Here is a 10,763-nt window from a genome sequence, read left to right as displayed (position 1 = left end):
ACATCACTTTTCATTCTCTCAAGCCACAGCCATCGCTCCCTTCCGGAAGAGGACGCTGGGCTGCAGATCTCTGTGTGCACAGGGAAGCAGCGCTGCCAGGAGAGCTGAGGGCCCCTTCCCCAGAGCTCCGCCTCCAGCACACACACCTCCTCCCTGCCTGGGGTTGTTGCACGGCCAAGGAAGCTCCCTGCACCAGGGTGTCCTGCACTGCACAGAGGTACAAGGCGCTGTCAGACAGCTCGACTTCTGCCAGCCGCAGCAGGCTGTATTTCCCGGTGGTGTTCAGCCACGTGGTGAAACGGCCGTTCTGCTTGGAGCCTGCTGCTGCCTGATATGTGACCAGCTGGGGAGCTTGGCCTTTCTTCTGCTGGTACCAAAACAAACCATTAAAGTTAGTTGCCTGGTATGTGCAGGCGGTCTGGAAGGTGTTTCTCTCCTGCACTGTGACCTGTCCTTCTTGCTGGCTGACAATGGTCTGCCCCACGGCACCTGGAAGAAGAAAGCAAAGGTGAGCAGCTCTGCAGGGAAGGTTCCAGGCTGCCGACATGGAATGGATACAAAACAGCAGGAGAGAAGGCTCCCTGTCCTTTGTCCAGCAGAAAGCTGTTGAGGTCTGGGCATATGAAGGTGGTTTTGGAAGAGCTCTGAGCTTCTGGTCCCGAGCAGATCCTGTGCTGTGCCCCTGCTGAGAGGAACAAGGGGCATTCTGTTGTGGCTGTGGAGGGTGAGGGAGCCATGGAGCTTTTGGGAAAAGATGCATTGTGTTTCTTCAGTCCTGTCAACATAAAGGGCTCCTAAGTCTCTCAGTATAAACAAAGATGAGTTGAATGGTGACAAGTGCGATCTCTGGCTGTGCTGATAACCAGGAGAACACAGAAGACCACAGCCCATATGCATCAGTCAGTATCCCCTTAATGCTGTGTTTATGAGATGTCACTCATGTCACTGCCGTGACTTTGACAGGATCTGCTTCTTTCTCTTGGAAAGGCTGAAATGTGGGACTGAAGGGATGGCTACGAGCTCTGGAGGTGGCAGCTGTTGGGCCAGAAGACAAAGGCAGAGAGAGAGAGAAGGGAAAAGAAAAGCAGGAGAGGATTCTGAATTCTCTCTTCTCCATCTTCCCTTGTCATTTCCAACAGCAGCAGTATCTTGAGAGAAGTGGTGCAAAGCCACAACAGCCAGTCAGTATTTGCCCAAGGTTTATTGTTACTCAGGAGCTGTTTGCCACAAAGCCCAGTGAGGCTGGTGAGCGCTTCGTGGGGAGAAGATGGATGCCTTGATTAAAAGCCAGCACTTACCCAGCAGTTGTCCCAGGAAGGCAGCGAGGACGAGAGAGCTGTGGTGCATGCTGAGACCGAGCCTCCTGTTTGTGAGTGAGCAAGAGGCAGAAAACCACCTCCCAGCCCAAGACGACAGAGCTGCCGGAAATGACTCTACTAGCTGCACAGGCAGGGCACTCACTGCCATAGCAACACCCACAGGTAACAACACCAGTTCTCTTATAAGCCCTAATCAGGACTGCAGTTCCCCAGTGGAAGCACACACCTTCACCCACTGGCTCACAAGCACTCCCACAATCACAGCCCATCAGTGTGAGCACGGGCCCTCAGCACATCCAATACCCCTGCCTGGAGCCTGGCATCCCTTACCCTGCATGTGGTCTCCTCCTTTGCTCAGGATTGGCCAGCCTGCTGTTTGCTGGCCAACAGATGCGTGCAGTCACCCACTCCTCTCACACACATCCCCACACCCGTGCTCATCCCTCAGACATTGCCATGGGATCTCAGCCTGCCGAACCTCCTCTCCCAGGCTTTGTGATTCCTTACCCACCTCTCTCTAAGACTTGAATACTCTCCTCCCGGTCACTGGTTTAATCCTGATGTGCTCAGGATGTTGTTTTGGTTGCTGGCACCCAGATCTCTCCTGCACAGCAGTCTCAGCATCTACTGGCCTCGACCTTGAGGTGCTCCCACATGAGAAAGAGAGCACAGTTTATTTCAGCACTGCACAGACAAGTCAGGGCTTATTAAGGAGACAGGTTGGGCAGTGGTGCTCAGGCATAGGGCTCATCCCAGCAGGTGTACTGACTGGAAATTTGTGACCTCCCTCCTCTGCACTGCATTACCTTGTTCCTTTCTGCAACCTTTTTGTGACACCTTTGACCTTTATATAAACATTCATTAAAATGCCCCACGAGTCCCTCAAAAGCATTCCTTATCTTTCTTTTCATCTTATTGCTTGTGACTCACAAAGCTCAGGCTCAATGACTTCAAGTCTATGAAACGTAGTTCCCTATATGTCCATCAGTTAGGGGTTGAAGAGTTCTATCTCCCTCGTATCCCTTTTGAATGACTTTAAGAATGACCCTTACAGATTGGGGTCATTCTGTACTTTGTCTATCAGTTTCTTTTACTTGTAATTCCCTTTAAGCTCATAAGGGACTTGATCCATAGCCTTCAAGAACCAATAGCCCTCACAGCCAAACACGTTACAGTGGCCTCTGCTGAAACTGCACCTCACTGCCAGCGGCCCTGAATCCCCTCACAGAATCACGTCGCCTGAGAATAGAGCTATTGTGGGGATCGCTTCAAAGTGTCTGTGACCTCGACATGCCGTGTTCATGAGGGTGTGCAGCTGGAACGCCTTTCTCCGGAGGACGCCGAGCGGTGCGAGGGACGCGTTCCATGTCAGCACTGCCAGCTCGGCGGCGCCGGGAGGGAGGAGCGGCAGCGCCCCCTGCGGGCCCGGACGGCACTGTGCCCCCGCCCGCCCCAAGCGGTTCGTGCCCGGCCGCAGCCCCGGCTTCGCTTCCCGTGCGCCCACGGCGCAGTAATACAGCGCCGCGTCCCCGAGCCGGGGCCGGGCGAGACACAGGGCGCTGGAGCGGCGGTCTGCCGACACCCACAGCTGCCCCTCGGGGTCCGGCACCTCCTTGGAGCCTTTAGCTGTGCTGACGATGAATACGAGTCCTCGGTCCCGGAGCTGACGGTACCAGTAGATGTATTCATATGACTGTATGTTGGGGTGTGAGCAGGTGATGTTGATGCCGGTGCCCTCGGTAGTCTCTGCCGCTGGCTCCTGCTGCACCTGGGCTCTGCTCACAGCCACTGCCGAGAAGAAAAGAAGCAGCAAAATCAGAAGAATCGTTTTCTCCCATAGCAATTTCTTGCATGAATAGAGAGGTGCACGAGGTCGGAAAGAAGCTTAAGGGACAGAGGCGTTCGCGACCCCGTCCCCCCGCAGCCCCGCAGTCCGGCCCCGCCGGCGGCAGCCCCGCGCACCCAGGAGCACCGCGGCCAGCCCCGCCAGCCCCGCGGCCCGGCACTGCCGCATCCCGCCGCTCCGCCGCCCGCGCCGCGCTGCCCCCGCCAGCCCCGGCTCTGCTCCGCCCGCGCCGCCTCCTCCCCGCCGCCGCCGCCGCCGCTAGCTCCGCCCCGGGCTGCTCCAGACCGCCTCGCTGTCTTTCGCGTGTCTCTTAATGCCATGTACAACATCTGCTTCAAGGGACATATCTGAAGAAGGAGCAAATGGAGTGCAGTTGGTCAGTAATTCCCTGAGTTCCCTTTCTCGGTCCTTCTACATGTTTCAGATGCATGTTTTTTGTTTTTGTTTTTTTTTTTGTAGGTACGTCTTCAACTCATGGACACAAGTATGTTGAACTGGAACAAGATTTCCATAAGGATTTCTCCCTTATAGGGAATAATGTTCCACTCTCCAAAACTCTGAGAAGAGATTCAGGGAACTGGGAGGCCTGGGGACAAGTCTTATTCATGGGAACTGAGGAAAAGAAGCATTCAGTATTCCAGTGTTTTCCATTTTGCTTCTCACCATTTCCACTGCCTCAGAGACCAATGAGTATACATTCTCCTCAACCAGAGCAGTTTGCATCCCTGTCAGACACAATAGAGGCAAGTGCTCACAAGAGGAAACAACGTTCAGATGCATGGGATATGATGCAGTCATCTGAGAAACCCATTCAGGAGAAATTCCAGAGAAATTTCAGATTAGGACAGTGGCCTAACAGCGTTCCTAGTGATGTGTGGTACACAGAGAGACTGTGAAGAGAGGGAATTGCAGTGGGAGCCTAGCAAAAAACTTTGAAGCCATTGACCTTGACTAGACAAGCTTTGCATTTAGGAATTGAGGAGCCCTTCTGTTATCTCTGAGGAACTGCAGTGATGGAATCAGCTGGAGTGCACCATGCCCAGCTGTGCTCTGTGTGCCAGAAGGTAAATGTCAGAAACAGAGTTCCATCATAGATGGAGAAGATGGAGCTCTCTATGGAAATGTTCTGCACAGTGTGATTTGGGTAAATCTACTGGTTGTGTCTGATGCTGAAGAAAGATGGGGTTCCCAGCACCAGAATGAAGCTGTGATGTATTTTCTGACACTAGACCTCTTCCCATTGTATCTTAATAAATCCAACACTTAATTTCACACTTTGTTGATGTGCCTTCCTTTGGGGACCTGGAAAGGATCCTGAACAACTTCTGCTCCCGTATTCTCCCCCCAGGGCAAAACAGGAGGAGGCAAAGGAGGCTAGCAGAATTTTCCTGAGAGCAGCATGAAGTGGAATAAAGTCACACCCAAGAACTGGGCTACTTTTTGCCAGAAGGGCCCCAAGGAGCCCCTACAGAGTGACTCAACATGACATGACATTGTCTTTGCTGGACTCTTCCAGTGCAGGAGCTGAATCTTTTGTCCAAATGGATTTGTGTTGTCCAGAAATACTTGAGTCTCTCTTTCAGCCATTGTAAGGTGCCTTCAGCAAGGACTGAACGTGGCATAAAGCTGGAAATGAAAGTGAACAGCACAGGTAAACAATGTGCTGCCTATGCCTGCGATATTTTGCATTCAATTGGACCTTCTCAGAAAATATTCTTCTTGTTCTTTCCCCTCAGAGATCTCTACTAGCACCCCTCAAAACCAGCCTCAAGTGACCTGCTTGCCTCTCTACAATTCTTGGCCAGGAAATATGGGCCCTGAAGCAACACCGCTGTAGGAATGATTCTTGTCTGTTCCTGCTGCTCCCACACTCAGTGTCTACTCTGGGAGTGATTGTATTTCCTTCTTCAGACTCATTAAATATTTGCAGCACCCTTTATTGTGTCCTTCCCTGCTTTTGTGGAAGAAGGGTGGTTTCTTCTTAATCCAACAGCAGTGGCAAAAGCTAACTGGACATAGCAGTGGTTGTCTCAGGATAAGAGAAACAAGAAGATGTAATGTATGCAAAGGAACAGTTGAAACAGTTGAATCTGGCAACTGCCAAAGCATTTGGTCTGGGAATGTTTTTTGAGGGATAAGTTTTCAAAGCATGGCAAGTGTGTGTTTCTCCCTGTGGGGAGATGTAAACTGATACTGAAATTCCCCTGCATTCCCCAGGCTTTGTGCACCTGCAGTCAGATCTCCTGCACTGCAGCCAAGCCTCAACAGTGCAGAAGGGCTGCTGCTGGGAGGTGTCAGGTGAGGATGCTTTTGGGGGATGATGGCAGGGCTGGATTTGGACAGTGTTGCATGTGAGGGTGTCCCAGTCACAGCACTCTTCAGCACAGTGCCTTCCTTGGTCCACTTGTTTCCAAGAGGAGAGAATCCACAAGTTCCCTTTGTGTTGCATTTCCTGCTGTTTTCCACCTAGAGACTTGCAGTCATACCTTCTTTCTGGCCACTCCTGGCCACGCACACTTCAGGTACAGGTATGCACTCATCACTCATGCTCATGCACACACATGTCTGGAGAGGCAGGGGCTGAGGCCTTGTGGAGCTGACTGAGGAGACACTAGGGACCTTTCTGGCAGATCAAGGCTGCAGTGCTCTGAGCAGGACAAGGCTCCAGATGAGCTGCCAGCACGGTTTGCAGATGTGCAGATATGGCCCAGTGGGAGGAGCCCAAGGAGGTCATGCAATTTCCCACAAGGCAATGGCATGAGGAAGAGAATTGAAACCAGACATCCAGGCCACCTGCCTGAAACAATTGGAGCGAGTTGGGATGGAGAAAAAGAGGAAGACATGGCAGACCCGCATGCAGGGAAGCCCCAGGCCAGCATCACTTGCCTGCGATGGATCCATCTCAGCACTTTGAGTCCTCTGCCATCACTCACTCATTCCTGGCCCAGAAGTCCTGGGGCCTCTCAATCCCAGCACTCAGAAGAAGCCTGCAGGAGGGAATGGTTGTGGCACAAGCCAGAAAATGAACAAGAGCACGAAGGGAAGCAGCCACACAGCTCATGTCAGTGACTACACTCCATTCTTCACAAGCACCACAGAAAATTGTCACTTCCATGAAGGCTATGCCTGGGCCTGGGCAGGGCAGTGCAGGGTCTCCATTAAAGGCAGCTCGATTCCTTCACCCTATAATCAACATCTCTCACCTCTTTCTTCCTGGTATCCACGTGAGTCTGAAGCCCTTCTCCCACGTCCTTTGCTGATCATACCTGTGTGGGGCTTGGCTGAGATGGATTTTCCACTGGGAGAGACAGCAGCCTTGTTGCATCTGGCCAGGCTTTTCACATCACTCCTGCATAAAGTGAAGACAATCTTTTACCCCTTTCTTCAGTTTTTTACGGCCATAAGCATCTTCCTTTGGATTAAAGGCTGAGATTCCTGGGATTGTTAACTTGGAGGAGTCAAAGAGGGGATCATATCAGTGCTTATAAATACCGAAAGGGAAGGTGTCAAGAGGATGGGACCAAGAACTTTTTATAGTGCCCAGTGTGGGAACGCGCACCAACACTCTCACAGGAATCTCCATCCGAGCATGGGAAAGGACTTCTTTACTTTGAGCATGAAAAAGCAGAGCACTGGAACCAGCTGCCCAAAGAGCTTTTGGAATCTCCTTCTCAGCAGATACTGAAAACCCACCTGACCCCTTTGATCAAAAGCTGCAATGACACTGTGGCAGAACTCCACTGTCATACCTGTGCCCCCTCCTGTCGTGGTTCTAGATCTGGTTCTATCTGCCTCCTTCCACAGCTCCTTCCTACAGAACACTGCTGTGAGATCCTGCATCTCTGCTGCCGTTGGCAGCATCCTCAGCAGTGATGGAGTCCCCATCAGTTCTGGGCACAGTGAACTGTCTTGTACTTCCACATGCTACAGCAGCAGATGGTTTCCCTCTGTTCTAAAGACACTCATGAGAGCCCAGGCAAGGTTCCCTCTGAATCCAGAAGATATGAGGACTGAGTTCCTGGCCATTGATGTCAGAAAGGCTGATTGTCCAGTGCTTTCTTCTAAAAACAGGGCAGCTAGGGCTCACTGGAAACAAAACTAAAGTCTAATTTCCCCATCTTCTACTCTCTCTTCTCTCTTTCCTTTCTTCTGTGCATGTAGACTTGAACACCCCAAAAGCCTTCCTGGACTTCTGCTGGCTGCTCTCCCTTTGTAGGGCAGTCAAATAAGTTTTCTGTGGAATCTCCTCAATAGATGATGGGCACAAATTTCTGTCAGCTCCTGGTTCCTGCTTACACTGACAGAGCTCTCTCGAAGTGAGATCATTTCTCTCTTCAGAGTCCTTACAGTTTGTTTGTATCCCAAACTTTGCCTCCACATGATCCTTTTTGTGGTAGACTCATGTAGCCAAGAAAGAAGGGCAATCTTTATTATCAGAGGATAAGCTGAGGACATGAAGGGAGACTTTCATCCTCAGGAGAAATGGAGAGATGTGGATTTGATAAATGGTGAACTCCATGGAGAAGCAATGGGTTGGATGCTTGTAGTCAAGAGGAAATGTCTACCCTGGCTTCTCTGACAACGTGTCCTGTGTCTACCATTTCTCTTTACTTACTTTTAACATCGATTCTTTTAATAATCCCTTTTCCTCAAAGATTTCTTTTAGTAAGACCTACAAAGAGTCTGGTCTGACCTACTTTTGATTTTTTGCACCCCTCTTTGCTACAGCAACAAAGAAATGGTCCTGTGATACCCAGGAGATTTCTCTTCTGATCATAAAAATGGAAATGGGACAGTCAAGTCTTCTGGGAACTGCAGTTCATTCTTCTCTTCTGAGACAGGTAAAGGAACTATCAACAATCCATGGAACTACACAATTAACTCTTTAACTCCCAGTGCACTACATGATTTTATGATATGGAACACAGATAACAGAAATTGTAAAACCATGACTGCCCCACTGCACTGAATCAGGCTGGCTTCACTTGCCTCCTCCAGACCTGATCAATTCTAGAGCTGAGGCACTGGCCTCACCACTGCAATTCTGCCCTATGAATCTTTGAGCCTTTAATCACAGCACTTCAAAGAATTCTTTATTAGAGAATGGTCACATCATAAACCTGGAAATGAAATCGCAGCACTGTAAGAAATCAAAAAACCAGCCCACATAATGAGAAGGGACATCTTGCATTGAAAATTAGCTACTCACAAAATTATGGCCTATGAAAACGGTGCCTCTGGACCTGCAGTGATGAAGGACCAGTATAAAAGGCAGCCCAGTTCCCATCTCTTCCATCCACTTCTCTTCCCTTCTCCTTGTTGGGAACCAGGTAAGTGTGAGGCCCTTTTTTCTCCTCTTAAATGAATAGAAATGTTATCAGATAGTGGAGCTCTACACTGTGAGAGAACATGGAGGAGATTATGTCTGCTCAGGAAGTGCTTGGAACACCAGCTCATATGGCTTTAGATTTATGCACTCTAAGAGACTCTTGCACGGCCATTCAGTTCTTTGTGGGTCCCTGCATAATGAAGAGATGTGACCTTCTTTCTCAGCCTACCCCTCTAACCTTCGCAGTTCCCTTGTCTTCTTTGTGAGAGGCGACCCAGGCTGCCCCTCACATATCCTCATGCTCTACTTCCTTCTATCCCTCTCTCCCAGGTGCACCTCCATCCCTGAGACATGTCCTGCTACACCCAGTGTGTGCCATGCCGGCCCTGCGGCCCGACCCCTCTGGCCAGCAGCTGCAATGAGCCCTGTGTCAGGCAGTGCCAGAACTCCACCATCATCATTGAGCCCTCTCCCGTGGTGGTGACCCTGCCCGGACCCATCCTCAGCTCCTTCCCGCAGAACACCGTTGTGGGCTCCTCCACCTCCGCTGCTGTTGGCCGCATCCTCAGCTCTGAGGGCGTGCCCATCACCTCGGGGGGCTTTGACTTGTCCGGCTTGGGCAGCCTCTCCTGTGGCAGAAGGTGCCCGCCCTACTGAAGCCACTGGTCCCGGAGAAATTCTTCCAGAAAACAGGAACGTGGTGCTGGATCAACAAGACATCTTCAAGCCCCTGCATTCAGATTACCTGACCATCCTCAACTACTCTAGGAAGTACTGGCAGGAAGAGGCATGCCTGGGCTTCCAGTAAAGCTGGCTCATGCCTCCGCTTCTGTTCCTCTCCCCACATACCTACCTCCTTCTCCAGTTTTTCTTTCTATTTCTCTTTTTTTTTTTTTTTTTTTTCCCCCTGTGCCCCTCTTTGCATGAACTCAGTCTTTGAACTTAAACATGGGATCAGGCAAATCTTGCACTGTGAAGCCTCCTCTGAGGGTGATTTCATTTTCCTCTGTAAACATTCATTAAAGATTTCTGCATCTCATTTGAGCATTTGATGTTTATTTCCACTGTGTATGGCCCCCAGAACTACCCAGGGAGAATGGCTCTGCTCCTGGGAGGTATAAGATGAGAGGTTAAGGAGATCCTTCTCCATTCGTAGAAGAATGGGATGATGTGATACATGAAATAGAAACAGAAATGTGTGGAGCTCTCTAGGGTGTCCAGCACAGCTCCGGCTGTCAGTTGTGTTGTCCTGCCAACCTCAAACATGGGTGTGTTTAACTCACATTGGCTTCAGTCAAGAGCTGCTGCGGACGCAGTGCTCGTTTCTGTGGAGAGCTCAGGGCGGCGCACCGCGGTCAGGATGGAGTTTGGCGGCCATGCAGGCAGCGCCCCCTGCGGGCCCGGACGGCACTGTGCCCCCGCCCCGCCCCAAGCGGTTCGTGCCCGGCCGCAGCCCCGGCTTCGCTTCCGTGGGTCCACGGCGCAGTAATACAGCGCCGCGTCCCCGAGCCGGGGCCGGGCGAGACGCAGGACGCTGGAGCGGCGGTCTGCCGACACCCACAGCTGCCCCTCCGGGTCCGGCACCTTCTTGGAGCCTGTAACGGCGCTGACGAGGAATGAGGGGGCTCGGCCCGGTAGCTGACAGTACCAGTAGATGTAGCTGGCTTGTATACTGGGGTGTGAGCAGGTGATGTTGATGCCGGTGCCCTCGGTGGTCTCTGCCAACGGCTCCTGCTGCACCTGGGCTCTGCTCACAGCCACTGCCGAGAAGAGAAGCAGCAGCAAACTCAGAAAATCCATTTTCTTCCGCAGAAATTTCATGCAGGAGGAGAGAGAGGTGCACGAGGTCAGAAAGATGCCAATCATTCAGAGGCGAGCGCGGCCCCGTCCCCCCGCAGCCCCGCAGTCCGGCCCCGCCGGCGGCAGCCCCGCGCACCCAGCAGCACCGCGGCCAGCCCCGACAGCCCCGCGGCCCGGCACTGCCGCATCCCGCCGCTCCGCCGCCCGCGCCGCGCTGCCCCCGCCAGCCCCGGCTCTGCTCCGCCCGCGCCGCCTCCTCCTCGCCGCCGCCGCCGCCGCCGCCAGCTCCGCCCCGGGCTGCTCCAAACCGCCTCGCTGTCTTTGGGATGTCTCTTAATGGCATCTAAAGACATCTGCATGCATGGGGGATGAGCTCCACCTATCATGTATATGTTTCAAAAAACATCCTCAACTTATATTCATTACTTATGTTGCACATACACAAATGCTTTCCCATACAGTATACAGA

The 10,763-nt window shown here is 52.0% G+C and overlaps 2 protein-coding genes across 2 annotated transcripts in view; one reads left to right on the top strand and one right to left on the bottom strand.

Moving 5' to 3' along the window:
- The window catches only part of LOC306955858 (T cell receptor alpha chain MC.7.G5-like), a gene marked incomplete at both ends in the record, with an annotated part of 212,385 nt that overhangs the window by 172,765 nt on the left and 28,857 nt on the right, over positions 1 to 10,763 (bottom strand). The gene's annotated exons all lie outside the window — the stretch shown is intronic.
- Positions 8,417 to 9,151, top strand: LOC306955774 (feather keratin Cos1-1/Cos1-3/Cos2-1-like; the record flags this gene model as incomplete). The annotated part of the gene is made up of 2 exons (XM_079547140.1): positions 8,417 to 8,495; positions 8,844 to 9,151. 2 exons carry the CDS (start codon positions 8,417 to 8,419, stop codon positions 9,149 to 9,151), a joined length of 387 nt encoding a protein of 128 aa, XP_079403266.1.

This window comes from Tetrao urogallus (assembly GCF_951394365.1).
Source record: "Tetrao urogallus genome assembly, chromosome: 26".
NCBI lineage: Eukaryota > Metazoa > Chordata > Aves > Galliformes > Phasianidae > Tetrao > Tetrao urogallus.
The sequence above is the reverse complement of the archived record's forward strand: the minus strand, read 5'-3'. Positions and strand labels throughout refer to the sequence as shown.